This window comes from Mustela nigripes, chromosome 3 (assembly GCF_022355385.1).
Source record: "Mustela nigripes isolate SB6536 chromosome 3, MUSNIG.SB6536, whole genome shotgun sequence".
NCBI classification, from domain to species: Eukaryota; Metazoa; Chordata; class Mammalia; order Carnivora; family Mustelidae; genus Mustela; species Mustela nigripes.
Window position 1 is genome coordinate 137811121 of NC_081559.1, and position 17917 is coordinate 137829037.

Sequence of the window (17917 nt, forward strand, 5' to 3'; positions counted from 1 at the left end):
GTTAATTTCCTTTTCTGCCTTTTTAGTCTTCTAGCACCTGTTTAAACAATTTGCAGTATGAAAATCTCTGTTTGTAACTAGTGTGGTTTCCATTTTCCTGACTAGAGCCTAACCAGCACATATGGTCTGTTCCTGCAACAATGCCAGATTGTCTAAATTACTGTAGTTTCATAATAACTCAGTATTTGGTTGGGAAATTCCCTTCATTTTACTGTTCTTCAGGAATATCTTGACAGTTCTTGGTGTTTTAATCTTCCATATTGTCAGGGAAAACCTGCTACCACTCCACAGGTGTCAGAAGTAGCCAATACGACTTAACGAGTCAGAGCAAAACAGTTTATTACAGCACAAGTAGCATGGTATCAGCATAATTGTGCTGGATTCTTTATTCGAAGTCCCACAGGCAGTGCGGTAGGCCCCAGATCGATGCTGTGCAGGCAGATAGGTTGTACTGTAACTGAGAAACTTGGTGCCAGGGGCCTGCCTCTTTTGGAGTAAGCAGCAAAACAGGATTGCAAAATGGGATAGCAAACATCCAGTCCCCTCCCCACGAGAGGGTAGTTACGTGGTGGTCAGGCTTTGGTTCCTTTGACCTACTTGGGTGCCTATTTGACTACAAAACTGTTTAGTATCAGGAAACAAATAAACCTTGTACATTCAGCAAAAACTGCAGGGATGCTCAGGGCTGGTGGTGAACTACTCATAACACATACAATTTTAGAATAATGTTAAGTTCTACAAAAAGCCCTGTTGAAATTTTCATTTGAAAGTGCATTTTAACAGTAAATACTTTTGGAAAGAACAAACACAATTATTATATATTGGTATTAATTATAGACTTTATATTAATTATGTTGTCTTCCTATGCACGAACAGAAGTACATTAGTTTGTCATATATTTTCTTAAAATGTATAGTGTATATATATATATACACACACACATATATGATGGAGGTTTTTATTTTACTACATAGAGATCTTGACCACTGCTAGATTTATCCCTAAGAATATTATATATTTTGTTAGTATTGTAAATATTATTTTTGATTGTTTCAAATATTTTAACTATTGCTAATGAACAAATACCGTTGAGCTTTGTTTATTGATCTTCTATCCAGCCATCTAAACTCTTTAATTCTGTTTGTAGATTCTTTAAGATTGTTTATATAAACAGGTTTTTTTTCAGTTAACAGTTCTCTTTTCAGTTACGTATACATCTTGTCTTACTAAACTGACTATAACTAAGAAAGAAGAAATGAAGGAAGGGCTGTAGTTCTTAAACTAGGTTAAATATTCCTTAAATATTATCTTAAGAAAATTTCAACAATTCTTTAAGATAAAATATTATTCCGTTTTTTAACAGATGATGAAAAAGGACAAGTTCTGGGAGGTTGAGATAACTTGTTTAAAGACATAAAAGAATCAGCATTCAATATCCACTATTTTCAGAAACTTATCTTTGCATTGTACTCTGCTGCTTCCAGATTCAAAGGGGAAAAAATTAAGCAGATAGAGTTCTTTTTATTTAAAATAGCTAAGTACTAGATAGAATTTCATGGTAACCTTTAAAAATATCTCCCTTTTTATTTTAATGTGAAGCAATTTTTGATGATTTTTTCTACTTCTAGGTGAAAGAATGAAAAGACTTAGGAGAAAAGCTGCTGAAAATAAGAGACGACATGTTTTGAATAGTCAGCCAGGAACTTCTAAAAAACCACAATCTAGGAAAAAACAGGTATTTATTATATTTAAATAAAACTTAATGGACATTAATTCAATTATTTCAAATTATTTCTGCTCAACCATGGAAGATCTTTTTTTTTTTTTTTTAAGATTTTATTTATTTATTTGACAGAGAGAGATCACAAGTAGGCAGAGAGGCAGGCAGAGAGAGAGGAAGGGAAGCAGGCTCCCTGCTGAGCAGAGAGCCCAATGCAGGACTCGATCCCAGGACCCTGAGATCACGATCAGAGCCGAAGGCAGCGGCTTAACCCACTGAGCCACCCAGGCGCCCCAACCATGGAAGATCTTGAATGTAAAATGTTTCCACTTCACCATCTTTGATTTTGCCATGTTGGATTAATTGGCCAATCCTAAGTTCCAAAAAAAAAAAAAAAAAATACTTCACTTGTATTTTTAAAACAGCCCTAAGTTGGATTTTGATAATGACATTTATTTAGAATTATTGTGATACTATCATAAGGTCTATTTATCAATGTAAAGTGGAACTTAAATCCACATTATAAGCTTTTATAGTCATATCTTCCTAATCGGGATCCTATTTATTTATTTATTTATTTTTAAAAAGATTTTATTTATTTATTTGACATAGAGAGAAATCACAAGCAGGCAGAGAGAGGGGGAAGCAGGCTCCCTGCCAAGCAGAGAGCCCATGCAGGGCTTGATCCCAAGACCTTGAGATCATGACCCGAGCCGAAGGCAGGGGCTTAACCCACTGAGCTATCTGGGCGCCCCTGGGGATCCAATTTAAATATGGTCCTTCTGTGCTTTAAAAAAAGAAGAACCCATTTGATAGGGAATTTTTCTATTCAGAAAGTTAAGATGGGTCAATTTTAGGACTCACTTCATTTCTGCACTCAGTGATTATAGTCCTATGCCATCTGTCCAGTGCCTCAAACCATTGTTTCTTGTATTTTATCTGATTTTCTAGTTTTTTTTATAGCAAGTGAATAAATCTAGTCCTTTTTATCATAGCTAGAAGTTGAAGGTGATCTAGTACTTTTTTCTTATTCTCCTTTATTTAAATGAGATTTTCTTTTACCCCTTTGAAAAGCTATTTGTTAATAGTTCATGTTGAGACACAGGCTAGGGTCAAATTCCAGGTTACTGGGACTATCTTTTGTGTCTGAAGTGAACATAGCAAGCAATTCCTACTTCATGAGCTTTTGTATTGTATCAGATATCATCTGTGCACTCTATTAAAGGTAATTCATTCATATTTGAACAAGAAAAACTGTCATATATATGAAATTTGCATGAACCAAGGACTACTTTTTAAAATTGAACAAAACTGTAGCAGCTTCTTACACAACAGAAATTCTTAACTTGGGGACTATAAAAGTGATATTTTAAGGTTAGTGTAAGTGGCCTCTGAAATGTTATGTGAGGTTGTGTATGTCTTCACTGGTCTGTGAAATGGATCCATAGGTTTTATTATTCTCAAAGATTTATGTGACCCCAAAGATTAATAATCCACTGCTGAAGTACTTTTAATCGGTAAATCCACCTCTCTCTTTTTTAAACTCCTCACCCACACACGGAAAATTTACATCTCCTTTGATTTTGCATCAGTGTCAAGCAGTGAATTGAAATTTGTAGGAGTGGTGACTGATGAGAGAAGTGGCTGGGCTGGTCACCGCAGACTGCCACTGGAGGATGTCCTCTTGGTCTTTGTCTAGAGATCAGTTAGCCATGCGCACCATGCACTCAAGACAGCCCGGTTGCCAAGACATGGCACCTCAGACAAACTTCTGCAAGGGGTTTAATTATGGTCAGTGCCACTTTTATGGCATTGAGCTGTACACGAGAGTTTTCATCTCAGGTTTGTCTTCTTGAAGCTACCTTGAGTTCTTTTTAATAGTGCATCAGACAACTGAGTTCAAATTTTTTAATTGTAGTGAAATATACGTAACAAAATTTACACTTAACTGTATTAAAGTGTATATAGTTCAGTGGCATTAAACACATTCATATTGTTTTGCCATTACCATCATCCATCCACAGAACACTTTTCAACTTGAAAAACAAAAGCTATATCCATTAGGGGCACCTGGGTGGCTCAGTCATTAAGCATCTGCCTTCGGCTCAGGTCATGATCCCAGGGTGCTGGGATTGAGTTCCCATGGGGCTCCCTGCTTGGCGTCCCTCTCCCGCTCCCACTGCTTGTGTTCCTTCTCTCACTGTGTCTCTCTGTCAAATAAATAAATAAAATCTTTAAAAACAAAAGACAGAAAACAAAGCTATAGTCATTAAACCCTGACTCCCTCTTAGCCCCTCTCCCATGCCTCTGGCAACCACCATTCTACTTTCTGTCTCCAAGTTTGACTGTTTTATGTACCTCTCCTGCAAGTGGAATCCTGCAATAATGTCCTTTAGTGTTTGACTTCCTTCATTTAGCGTAATGTCCTCAGGTTTCATCCATGTTACAGTATGTGTCACAATTAACTTACTTTTTAAGGATAAATGATATCACTGTATTTATATACCACATTTTGTTTATCCATCCATCCATCAGCAGATAACTTGGATTGCTTCCAACTTTTGCCTCCTAACGCTGTTACCAACATGTGTGTACAGATTTCTCTTCAAGTCCCTGTTTTCAGTTCTTCTAGAATATACCACAAGTAGAATTACCAGATCACATAATAATTGTATTTAATTTTTTTTGAGGAACTACCATTCTGCTTTCCACAGTGGTCACAAGTTTTTCATTTCTTCCCACAGTGCGTAAGAGTTACAATTTCCCCACAGCCTTACCAATACTTAGTATTTTTCTGTGGTATTTTTTTTGTTGTTTTTTTGGGGGGTTTTTTGATGATAGATGTGAAAATGGGTGTGAGGTAGTGTTTTGCGGTTTTGATTTGCATTTCCCTAATGGTTAGTGATGTTAAGCATCTTTTCATTTACTTATTGGCCATTTGTGGATCTTTGGAGAAATGTCTGTAAAGTTCCTTGCTCCTTTTTAAACTTTTATAGCTTTGTAACATAATAACAAAATTTTTCTTAATCCTTCTTAAGTGTATGGTTCAGTGGCATTAAATGCATTCACATTGTTTATGCAACCAGTTTCTGACTTTTTCATATTGTGAATCTAAAACTCTACCCATTAAACATTCTCATTCTCCCTTCTTCCCATCCCCTGGAATCCACTATTTTACTTTGTTTCTGTGAGTTTGACTATTCTAGATACGTCATGTAAGTGAAATCCTTACACTATATTTTCATGACTTGATGAATGGATTTTTAAAGAAAATAGGAAATTCAGCTGGGGAAATTAATCCTAGTCTTGACACAGTACATAATCACTCAGATAGTCATTTGCTCCTTAAGCATGTCAGCAAAAGGGGTAGGTTAGTTGGTCACTTGTAGCAAAAGCTACATGTATGGTACTAATTTGATTTTTAAAAAATTTTTAGCCATTTTCTCCAAAAGAAAACAGTATGTTTTGAATTAATCTTTTTTAGTTGCATTTTTAAGAATTTGTTTTCGGGAAAATTTGAGGTTTATGGCTGTGTATATAGACCTGGGTTTTTACTGGGTTCATTAGTAAAATAATAAATATTTAAATATTAAAAATTAAAATTAAATATTAAGTATTAAATATTCATAAGTTCTATTTAGAGTTACATGGGAAGTACTAGTACTAAGCAGTACTAGTCTGGGGATGCCTGGGTGGCTCAATCAGTTGAGCGTCTGACTCTTGGTTTTGGCTCAGGTCGTGAACTCAGGGTTGTGGGATCCAGATGAGCTCTGGGTTGGGCTCCCTGCTCAGCGGAGAATCTGCTTCTCTCCCTCTGCCTCTTCTTGTGAGCATGTACTCTATCCATCTCTCTCTTTCTCTTTCTTTCCAGAATTAATAAATCTTTTTTTAAAAGGGCGAAGGGAGAATAGCAGTTTGATAACAATTGTAGGAAAGCATGGCAGGAGACAATGTAGGCTTAAAGTCTGATGAATTGGGTTGGATTAGCTCTGCTAAGGAGCATTGGGCTCCTTCCTCAGCAGGAATCTGCTTCTCCCTCTCCCTCTGCCTGCCACTCGCCTTGCTTGTGCTTACTCTCTCAGTCAAATAAATAAATAAAATGTTAAAAAAAAGTTGGATTTATAGTAAGTATGTTTTTTAAAGAATTGTTTCTGTGAATAACTGTTCTGCATTTTATCAAAAGGCATGGCTTTGGGAAGAAGACAAGAATCTGAGATCCGGTGTGAGGAAATACGGAGAAGGAAACTGGTCTAAAATATTATTACATTATAAGTTCAACAACCGAACAGGCGTCATGTTGAAAGACAGATGGAGGACTATGAAGAAGCTAAAACTCATTTGCTCAGACAGTGAAGACTAAATGTTTTTGTAAAAGCTTGGTAAAAGGACAGTTAAATATTTTGGTCACTGCCTTTTGTTTGAAAGTTGGTGGTCATTGATGTATCTTAAAATTTTTGTCTAAAGCATTAACTTACGCTATAAGAGTAAGGTGAAATGCCATCATTGCATTCTTTAAGAATCTTTTTCCTTTAATGAAATATAAATTTGTTGAACCCTGGTGCTTTCAGTAACCCTGTCCTCAAATCCTATTCCTATTAAAAGAAAGTTGAAAAAATATATTTATTCCCATTAACCTATTCTGTGTTTGTAGGCTCACTTCATCTTTGTAACACACATTCAAGTGAAGTTTCTCTACAACTTGATTTAGGGCCTTAATATACTAGTTACTAATACATTTGTATATAGAATGATGCCTGTACAAAAGTAATCCATGAGTTGTAACATACTTAAATTTTCCTTTCAGTTGTTTCATATAGAGGAGGTAACTTAAAAATAGTAATACCCATAGGAGGAAAAGGTTTGTACTATTATCAAGAACAGCTTCATGTCTCATTAGGTACATTTAACTTTGTTCCAGTGTTAAAACTTTGATAAACATGGTTTTAAATCTGCTTTTAACCTGGTGTCATAAATGCCAGTTTCATTGACTTTTTTTTCTGTATTTTCATTTAATACATCAGTATTGGGCCTAAGTGGTATTCTATAAATGCTTAAATTAGTATTACCCATGATCATTTTAATGTCTGTGGTAATTGCTAAATAAACAAGGTCATCCATAATATACTGAACAGTTGAGTTTTCACAGCATTTTACTCTTTAGAGAATTTAGTCACAAGTGAAGAATTAGCATTTTGAGTTACATGTGTTTTATTTAATGAATGGAAATACTGAAGTACTGGTGTACACAGTTAAATGGTAGTATTTAATAATTTAAATTTCATTTCTTATTAAAGTTGCATACATTACTTTCCTGTTGTTCCTGAAGTTATGTCTTTATGCATATAGTAAACAGAAATGTGGATAATTACTGTATACTTCCTGATTCCATCTACCCCATTACCACTAGTTACTGTCAGTGTTTATTACAGACATGTTGATGGTAGTGCCAAAGTTAGCGACGTGAGCCAAGATGGACCCGTAAGTAAACCTCATTCCAAACATACCATAAATCATCAAATCCTAAGTTTCCACAAAATGTGAGATGCTCAATTATTTTATGTGCTCCTAAAAAAGATTAGAGTAATTACACTGTAGTGTGGTGCTTTCTTGAGAATTTTATTTTAGTTCTTAGAAGAGCTATTTTAATTTATTTAAAAATAAATTTCTATCACATAATTTATGGATGCATAAAAAGGAGACGCAAAATAAGTTCAATAATGTATTTCTAAAACTACCTCCTATTAATTCTGAAATCTTCTGAATTTTTTAATCAAAATTTTTGAGATAATTATAGATTCATATGCAGTTGCTAAGAAATGATGCAGAGAGATTCTTTATACTTTTTTCTCTCTGGTTTTTCTTCCCCTTAGTGTTCATAAAACTACAGCATACCGCCATGCACATTTTCCTAGTTTTACTTGTATGGTAGGTGTGTATTTAGTTCTAAATAATTTATCACTTGTGTAGGTTCACGTATTCACCAGCATAGGCGAGACCCGAGCAGCTCCCAGCACCATAAGGATTCCTCCTGTTGCTGCTCCTCTCCCTCTTGCATCGTTCCTCCAACCCCTGGCAGGCACTCATCTGTCCTCCATTTCTAAAATGTCATATTTTTAAAAGTGACAGTGACATCACCAAAAATGGTGGGGTGGGGAGCTCCCAAGGCTTTTCCCTTGACTCAGACAACTATTAAACTGACAAAAACTGTTAAAATCTAATTTTTGAAACTCTGGGTTATAATCAAAACCTAAAACAACTGGAGCAATGCCTAATAAAGAGACACTAAGTTTTGTAAGAAATTCTTGGTATGGCTTGATGGTGCCAAAGGGGACACTTTGTTCTTGCCTTGTTTTGACCTGTCTGACATTTCCCTGAGGGTCAAATTCAGAAATTGGCCCTTATTTTCACCCTCTGAGCTCTCAGGCTTTAAAAACTATGACCTAGGGGCACCTGAGTGGCTCAGTGGGTTAAGCCTCTACCTTTGGCTCAAGTCATGATCTCGGGTTCCTGGGATCGAGCCCCACTCGAGCTCTCTGCTCATCGGGGAGCCTGCTTTCCCCTTTCTCTCTGCCTGCCTCTCTGCCTACTTGAGATCTCTGTCAAATAAATAAATAAAATCTTGAAAAAAATTTAACAACAAACAAAACCCCTGTGACCTACAGCTGCCTAGTGTCAGAGGTGCCACATAAACCTGAAGTCTGCGGAAGAAGGTACATGGGGTGGTGAGGGAGGGGGCAGTGAAGGGGCTTTGAAGCACTGGAGTAAATTAGGGAATCTGGAAGGCAGCCGGATGCCCAGGACTGCCCAGTCTCTGGAAAGACTTGGGAGGACCCTAGGTCTCTACCTCTGGTCTTTGAGCTTCATATGTACAGGAGGTGAAGGATAAGGCAGGATTGTCAGTGATCCAGATACCTGTTGAATGAGCCCCAGCTCATCTGTTAAGGCCAGGAGAATATCTTGATTTTCTTTTTGACTTGAGACACTTAAGGAAATCAAATGAAATAACTACTTGGCCTTTTTCCTTTGAATTAATGAGTGTAGCTATAGTTTGTTCGTGTATATAGTGATACCTGTTTGTACTACGTTTATTACATTGTTGAGCATTTGAGTTGTGGAAATAAAAACTCAGAAGTGAGAACAAGACAGGCTGTTCACTCAGCTTGCTGTAGCCAGTGAGTCAGCCATGACTACGTGGGATGTGCGGAGATACAGAAGTTTGTAAGGGGAAGGCTTTCAGGTGACAAAGCCGCAGGCATGCTCTGGTTGGAGGTCATTGGCATGAGGAAGCTGGAGCAGCAGGCATCTTATGTGATTGTTGGGGGGAAAATATTTGGCTTTCTCTGCTTGGTCCTGAGTTTGGACAAAAAAATCAGGATGTTGGCAGTCATCAACCGAGTCTCCACCATTCTGAGTGGTTGCTGCAGGGTCCCATTTGGTGACCTAAACTTGTTGCCACAAAGGTCGTGGGACAGAGTTTGTTGTCCTACAAGGTCTCCCCATTGTCCATTTTCATATTCCGTCTCAGAGTTGTTTCAGTTTATTGCTGCAAGGCTTTTCCAAATTACATGAAGTCTTATATTAGGAATAATATTGACTCTTAAATAAATGGAAAGGCTAGGTATGATACTTAATCCCTAAAGCAACCATTTTAAAGAACACATATCTACCAACAGATAAATTAAAAATAGAATATTAAAAATTACTCGGATAATCCAAAAGAAAGTGAAAGGGAAAACAGGAAGCAAAAACAAGCCACAGGGACAAATAAAAATTGGTACACTGGAATCCAACCACATCAATAATTACATTAAATGTCAGTGGTCTGAGCCAGGAGTTGGCAAGCTTTCCGTATAAAGGGCCAGAAAAATTTTAGGCTTTGTGGGTAGAACAGTGTGTCAAGTCTGCTTGGAATTAGCCATACACGTAGGTAATAAATGAGTGGCTGTGGCTGTGTTCCAATAAACTTATATTTACAAAAACAAGCAGCAAGATTTAGCTTGCAGGCTATAGTTTGCTGGCCCTGGCCTTTGAATTCTTAAATTTTGTTTTCTTTAAAATATGTAGGACTTTGGGGCGCCTGGGTGGCTCAGTGGGTTAAGCCTCTGCCTTGGGCTCTGATCGTGATGTCAGGGTCCTGGGATTGAGCCCTGCATCGGGCTCTCTGCTCAGCGGGAAGCCTGCTTCCCCCTCCCTCTCTGCTTGCTTCTCTGTCTACTTGTGATCTCTGTCTGTCAAATAAATAAATAAAATCTTTGAAAAAGAAATAAATAAATGCGTAGGACTTTGTTCTGGTAAGCAGTTACTTCTGAAACTGGGAATGTCTTTCAGTTCCTATTTTTTTCTTCCAGATTTGGCAATTTCCAAGTTTGGAACCACTTTTAAAGTAAATCAACAGTGTAGGGTTTCTGAAGACCAGCCTGGTGATGAGAATATGGGGTGCAGAATCACAAGACAGCAGACTGTAGTGACAGCCTTAATTAGGCCAAAGTAATGTGCTCCCACAATTCCTTAGAGAAAAGGGGACCATTTTTTATTTATTTCCAGTTCAGTCTTCCTGTAAGAATAGAGTCTTGTGGCATCCTTGTTTAATCATACCCCACTTTAGTCTGGCTTTGGGCTTTGCATTCTGCCCCTGTTGCTGAGGAAGAGAAGATGAAGTACTGTGAACGGGCACCCCTTGCCTCTGCTGAGTGGTGGAGCACAGTCTGCTGGAGGTGAAGAGACTGGCAGGGGCTACGGGTGGTGCTGGTCTGGAAAAGCAGCCCACCCAACATTCCTGGGTGGTGTGGGGACGATGGAGCGGGGGCCGGAGGGTGCGGCTGGAGCTCATCCACGCGGCTCCCACACTGTTTAACTACGGAAGGGAGTGGGCTTGCTGTCAACATCACTGGAGTCACTCCAGTGCCCTCTCTTGATAAAGCTTAGCTGTTAGGTCAAGAGACGTGTGTGCAGTTCTAGCTCCAGGATCACAAACCTCAGGGCACAGAAAGGGGTTTGCTGCTAAGAGCCAAAAAAATTGCTTCTGTTTTTTGTTTTGTTTTACTTAACAGTTCCCCACCACGTAACACCTTCATATGTCAAAATACTTGAATATGAAAGTAAGCCTTCATTTAAACCTATCCTGTGTTGAGAGAGCAAAAATAAAAAGACAATTTGACATAAGGAATGTGATGGTTTATATAATCTACACTTCTCAAAGGAAAAGAATCCTTTTTCAGTGTCTTTGTTTTTTATAAGAAAATTATTTAAAGAAAAGAATGTTTTCCCTTTCCACTTGAGTCCTTGAAGAGCTCACATCTGTCTTTGTCTTTATAAGTCTGTGAGCACTTTGGTTTGCATGAATTATAACTCTTGCAAAACCCTGATGAGGGGCCGGAACAGTGTTAATAATTACATGTCAGAGATGAGGAATCAAGCTTCATTTTTTCTGACTTGCATTGGCAGAATCGCATTGGTGACACAACTTTTATTTTTTCTTTATCAGGAAAAAAGGGCAGAATTCTCTTCCTTCTTTAGTCCAGGAATGTTGATGTCTCTCATAAAAAAGCCCAGCTCAGTATTCTCAATTCCAGTGGAACTTGGCAGCTGCAGCAGCAAGTAAAATATACAAGAATTCTTCAAAATGCACCTGTAATTGAAGTGTATTTTTCACTGTCAAGTATTTTTTTTTAATGATTTCAGAGATGCTTTTCTAAGTCTAATTCTAAGGCTTTCTACCACTACTAAGTGGTTAAAAACAACAGTAACAACTTTGAGGAGTTGCTATTCAAATGAATCTTACAATGAGCCCTTTTGCTTATGCTTCTGTATCTTGATTCCTTCGGCGTGGCTGTTGCTATCACCATTACTCCCCGGACAGGACACAGGAGACATTTCACTCCCCTCCGGTGCCCCTTCCCTAAACTCAGCACTTAGTTCTTCCCAGCCCTCCTATCACCATTACATTGCTAAGAGGTTCTGTTTGTTTGGATTGGTTTGGTTCATTTTTAGCACTCAATCTAATAGTGAAATATTTTGTGCTTTAGATATGGAGTCATTCTAAAAAATCAGAAGCCAATAAGCCTGTATTATGACTATACCTATATTATTCACATTAGATCTTCAAAATGTGACTAACTCAAAAAATGTAATCTTGTATCCTGAATTCTTGCAACTCAAAGAAGTGTCAAGCTAAATTGTGTTCTCTTTCTCTTTCTCTCATTGTGTCCTCCTATCCATTCCCCCTACCCTAGTAGCTCCAAACCATGCCACATATTAACCATATTTTCGTTTTCAGTTTTTTCTTAGAATTTTTATTGCCATTTTTACTAAAGTAATCCATGTTCACAGTTTTAAAAGTAAAATTGTTCTACATGGCTAAAATGGAAAACATTTCTGGGGCGCCTGGGTGGCTCAGTGGGTTAAAGCCTCTGCCTTCAGCTCAGGTCATGATCCCAGGATCCTGGGATCAAGCCCCACATCGCATGGGGCTCTCTGCTCAGCAGGGAGCCTGCTTCCTCCTCCCTGTCTGCTTTTCTGCCTACTTGTGATCTCTGTCAGGTAAATAAATAGGATCTTAAAAAATGAAATTAAAATAAAATAAAATAAAGTGGAAAACATTTCTTCCCTTCCACTGCCTTTCAGTTCTCCCTAAAGGTGATCATTTTGAATTCTTTCAACTCTTTTCTCAAGTATTGATTTTTTATATTTAATAAAAATATGCCCACACTGCTGTTTATTTTCTAGTTCAAGGTATTAGATTATTGAACCCCACCCCACCCCCACCCCCCTGCTATATAGGGAGAGGTTTTAGGTCTCTTGCATGCTTTGCCCCCAAGCCCCAGCAAACACACACATTGTACCATGCATATGCTTCTCCTCCCCAGTTCTTCCAGAGTACCTATATCCATTTTTGGTTAAATCAGTAATCAGTGTTTGTATTATTATACTACTTCCCTGTTATTTACACCCGAGCTGTGTGTACCCATCATTTACCATCTCCAAATTCTCTGACCCAACTGTGAAAAATCTCTGAATACACTGAAATATGTCAGATACTCTGTCGATTTGTTTTCTTAGTGACTCTCGTGTGTCTGGCTGCCCTCCAGGCCTGCTGTACAGCTGTGGAGCTCACATGTCCCTTTAGCTTTGCCCTGGGGATCCCAGTCATCTCTCCTGCATTGGATTTCATACTTCCTGTACCCTCTCCTGGTTTATGCTCTCGTTTAAGTAGAGCCTCTCTTCCTGTACCTTCTCAAGAAAAGCAAAGAATGAAAAACTATTATATCTTGCAGGTTTGACAATATTCTTATTCTATCCTTGTATTTGACTAATAATTTTATTGGATATAGAATTTTAATTTGGGAGATATTTCCTCTCAGAATTTCAAAGGCATTGCTTTCTTGTCTTTAGGGTCGAATGTTGCTTCAGATGGTCTGCTAACCATTGTGGTTACTGATCCTTTGCTTGTGACCTACATTTTTCTCTCTGGAAGCTTTTAGATTCTTTATGAGTCCATTGATCTAGAATTTCATGGCAATGTGCTTTAATGAGGATCTTTTCTTCTTTTTATTTAAACTAATGAGACAGACACTCCGTAGCCTTGGCAATGGATATACTAAGTTCTAGAAAATACGTTATTATTCTTGAGTAATCTCCCTCCCAGTTTCTTTGTACTCTCTCTCTAGAACTCCCATTATCCAGATGCTGGATCTCTTTGATCTAATTTTTTTATCTTTTGTCTCCTAATTGCTGTGTTTAATTTGTTTACTTTCTGGGGAAAATGTTGCTTAACTTCCAAATGTTACAGCATTTATATATCTATTATCAATCTTCATAATATCCAAGAGATTTTAATTCTCCTATTTAAAATTTTAATGTTTCCTTCTCTGGGCATCCTGTTCTTACTTCATGATTGATATTATTTCATCTCTTTTGATCCTGGCATTGTTTACTGCCCCTAAATTTTATTATATTGCTTTTTTTTTTCTATTTAATTTTGGTTTCTGTGTTTGTTAGTGGTTTTCCTCAAATGTCTTCTTGTCCTGGGCTGTTCATTTACATTTATGAGGGAGAATGAAAAAGTTGATAGGAAGCTCTGTGAGCACTGATGGGTGCTCCCATGTCACGATTAAGGCGTCCTGTTTAGCGATGGGACAGGAACTTGGCTGTTCGAGCTGTCACTACCTGCAGTCATTTCTCTTGGATGATGGATTTCCTCAGAGGGGAATGTAACTGCCGTAAGCGGATGGGAGTGGGAGTGCAGGGGGGAGGGTACACTGGTTGCAGTATTCTCAGAGCACGTGGAGAACAGACCCAGGGGTCACCATTCAGGATGGGGACTTACTCAGTTTCCGTTCTCAGTTGCTGTCTCTGGCACTTCCAATCTGGAGTCCCTCCCAAGAGTAGACCTGTCAGGCTGTTGCCTGGCTGCAGAGAATTTAAGACCGTTTCTTATACCAACTGTCAACCTTTCCATTAAAAGAACTCTATGGAACCTTTCCAAGGTGCTGTAAATTACCTTGCTCATCTAGATTCACTCCAGTAGGCATTTGGCTTCTCCTCTCATCTTAGCCATCTGCTTTTCTGGTCCCGAAGTCTGGTGACCGTCCCTTTCTGCTATCTTTGTCTCTCTCAATTCTCTTATCGTCACTTTTTTTTTTTTTTTTTTTTTTTGGCCTTTAAAAAAATATTCTTTAAGTTTATTAGGAATTGGGAGGCAAAAGTATGTTCAACCTGCTATGTCTAAAGGAAAACAAAAACAACAACAACAACAACAAACCCAAAACCCTATTTAGGACCTTCATAAGGCTTCTGGGTCCTTGTGCCTCTGAAAGTCTGTATCTTGCATTCACACTTTATTAGTAGTTTGGCTGACAGAAAATTCTAGCTTCAAAATTATTTTCCCTCAGTGCTTGGAGGCCTTATTCCATTAGACCTCAAGCATCAAAGGACACTGATGAGAACACTGCTGTCTTCCCATGAAAATTCTTGTTCCTTTGTAGGTAATCTGTGTTTTTTCTTTCCGGAAGGTTTCATAGTCTTCTTTATCCTTGATTTTAAAATTTCACAAATTTGTCCCTAGTGGTAGGATGTTTAAAATTCATCTTGTTTGTTGCTCAGTGGGACCTCTCCACCCCAGGAAGAATGGCTCTCACCTCTGTTTCTACCTTCTTGTCTGCATGTTTTAAAGGGTATACTCTTTCCATTTTGGTTTATCCATCAGGAGTAGCCAATTTACTTGCAATCATCAAAAAAATTCCTCAACATCTCTGATTTGGGACTGATTCCTGCCACCACCAATTCTGACCTCCTCATCTGTGTTACGGACTTCTCTGCTGTGAATCCTGCAATCTCAGTGGGATTAAGAGGAGGAGAGAGAGTAAATGTTATCCACTTGTCACTAACTTGAAGGGCTCACCTGTCTTTCAATATTCTCACCACCCGATTACTTATACCTCAGAATGTCCAGGTTTTTATTTTCTAAGTCAACTTGACTTATTTATATGAATATTCACTAGAATATTCTTAGAGAATAGAAACAGTTTTATTTTGTATCATGTTTATGCATAACCAGGAAAGATGGCTACATTATTGCTGTTGATATTTTTTTTAAATATTTCAGCTTTATTGAGGTATAATTGACATAAAATTGTAAGATACTTCAATTATCTATGGTAGTGATTTGACATACATACACATTGTGAAAGGATCCCCACCCACTTTCTAGCTATGTAACATATCTATCCCTTGCTCACCTTCTTTATTTGGTGAGAAGATTTAAGCTCCACTCTCTTAGCAAATTTTAATTATACAATACAGTGTCATAAACCATAGTCACCACATTTTACACAGATCCTCAGATCCTCTGTAGCTGGCAGTCTGTACCCTTTACCAACCTCTCCCTGTTTCCCCACCCCGCTCCGGCAACCACTTTCCTACTCCGTTTGTATAAGTCTGAGTTTTTTTTTTTTTTTTCCCCAACTCCACATTTAAGTGATACCATGCAGTTTTTGTCTTTCTCTGTCTCTCTCACTTCACTTAGCTTAATGCCCTCAAAGTCCATTCTGTTGTCACAAATGGCAGGATTTCTTTCTTTCTCATGGTTCAGTAATCCTTGTGTGTGTGTGTGTGTGTGTGTGTGTGTGTGTGTGTGTGTGTAACATCTTCTTTATCCATTCATCCACTGATGGACACAGAGATTCTTACGCTATCTTGGCTATTGTGAATAATGCTGCAATGTACATGGGAGTGCAGGTATCTCTTCAACATCCTATTTTCATTTCCTTCAGAGGCATATCCAGAAGTGGGATTCTGAATCATATGATAGCTTTATTTTTTATTTTTCTGAGAAACTGCCATACTGTTTTTTATAGTGGCCACACCAATTTATATTCCTACCAATTGCTGTTGATATTTATGGTTAATTACAGCATTCTCAAAAACATCCCAAGAAAGATCCTAAAAAGAGAATGGTGTGGTTATTATTTACCCTGACCCTTTTCCTTTTTTCCCCCCATCTCTTTATCATTCTCCCCTTCTAAGTGATCACCATCCCTAATTCCTTTCTTCATTTTTCCCTGGGTTTGTGTGTGTGTGTGTGCATGTGTGTGTGTGTGCACATATATGTGTGTATATGTAGACATGTGTATACATATATGTATTGTGTATTAAATATATATGTGTGTATATAATTTTTATTAAATACATATATATTATAATTTGGGGGCATATTTATTTTTGCTCAAATTATTTACCACATACACTTTTGAAAAATCAACCTATTAAGTAATTCTAGGATCCACATATCACTGTAGAGCGCCTGCGGCTGGGACCCCAGCCCTTTGGTACTCAATGAGAAAGAATACTGAAGGGGTCTTAAATACTTTGATCTTTAACCTTGAAAATAAAACTTTTGGTTCTTCCTTAATCACTTGGACTACAATTTTCAGTTTTGAACCGTTTCCTTGGATTCTGCTAGAACTAATAACAAGCTTTTCAAAAACAGTAATAGTTAAGCCTTCTAGCCTATGAAGTTGTTCTCAAGAATAGAAATAACAAAAATGTACTTCACTGTGAAAGTAATAAATGGTCAGCACTGAAAACTAAATACATAAGGTGAAAAATGATTTTATACAACTCAAATATGTTAATCATGATATAACACAGCCTGGAACTATAACTACAGCATAGCTTTGTGGCTGATAGTCTCCATATTATATGCCTGTCAATTCTGAGGGACTTTTTAAATTTTGGTTTTGGTAAAATTTTGACCAGTCCAGAAAATACAGGTATTTTCTAGTCAAACAAGTAAAGACCTCTTACAAATGTGAACAGAGAGTTTATTAATTGGTATAAAAGTTTTATGTAACATTAAAATTACCTTCAAAAATCTTGCTTTACAAATGTTAGAAATGGTCTTAAAATGTTAATACTGAACTTAAGAGTTTAAGGTCCTAACCTCGAGGAGACTCAAATTTTTTATTACTCATCTCTGAAGAATTTACCATGAAAACAACTCTGACAGTTAAATGAGTGAGAAATACTGCTGCTCTCAGCATTAAATATTAGGGACTTTTTCAGGCCTATTAAGTTTGCTATTGTCATTCTTGTCATTACATGGACGTACCAAGAAATATGTATTTTAGTAAATCATTTGTTAGTGAATAATACCTTATACAAATGAACCCGAAGGAGTTTAAATTTTAAACAGCAGTTCTCCAGAGAAAATGTCCTAAATTTAAAATTTGTTTCAGAATTGAAAAGGGCTTGGCTTTTCATAGCCAGGCCTTTCATCGAAGCTGAATCCCGGATGAGAAACTGAGAGCGGGCTCTGTGGCTGACCTGCAGAGTAACCCATCCTTAAGCCACTTTGTCTCTGGCTCACTGGTTTTCCAATCATAAAATAAAGGACGAATACTTCTGTGTATTCTATGTGTGTGTGTTCATCACATTTGTAATAAAATCCACATCTTCCATAATTTATAACTGCCTGCCACCCAAACAGAAGAAAATATGCTATAGAAAAAAAGTAGTAGGTTAAAAAAAAAAAACAAAACTAAGAAAAAAGTTTAGCTTAAACTTAAATCTGAAAGATCATTTTAGCTTCAAGTTGGAAGCCTTGGAAACAATCTTAGGTGCTAATGATGGCAAAATTTGCAAAATGAAAGCTTTGTTTCATTCATCGCTGCCAGAATTCTCTTCATGAAAATCATAGCA

At 37.5% G+C, this 17917-nt stretch overlaps 1 protein-coding gene across 4 annotated transcripts in view; it reads left to right on the forward strand.

Moving 5' to 3' along the window:
• Positions 1-7026, forward strand: part of TERF1 (telomeric repeat binding factor 1) — a 40573-nt gene extending 33547 nt beyond the window's left edge. For all 4 annotated transcript variants that reach the window (XM_059394710.1, XM_059394712.1, XM_059394711.1 and 1 more), the window contains 2 exons: positions 1629-1735; positions 5904-7026. In XM_059394710.1, coding sequence (XP_059250693.1) covers positions 1629-1735; positions 5904-6080 — 284 coding nt within the window. In that variant the 3' untranslated portion in view covers positions 6081-7026. The remainder of the gene's footprint in view (positions 1-1628; positions 1736-5903) is intronic.
• Positions 7027-17917: the final 10891 nt, after the last annotated feature.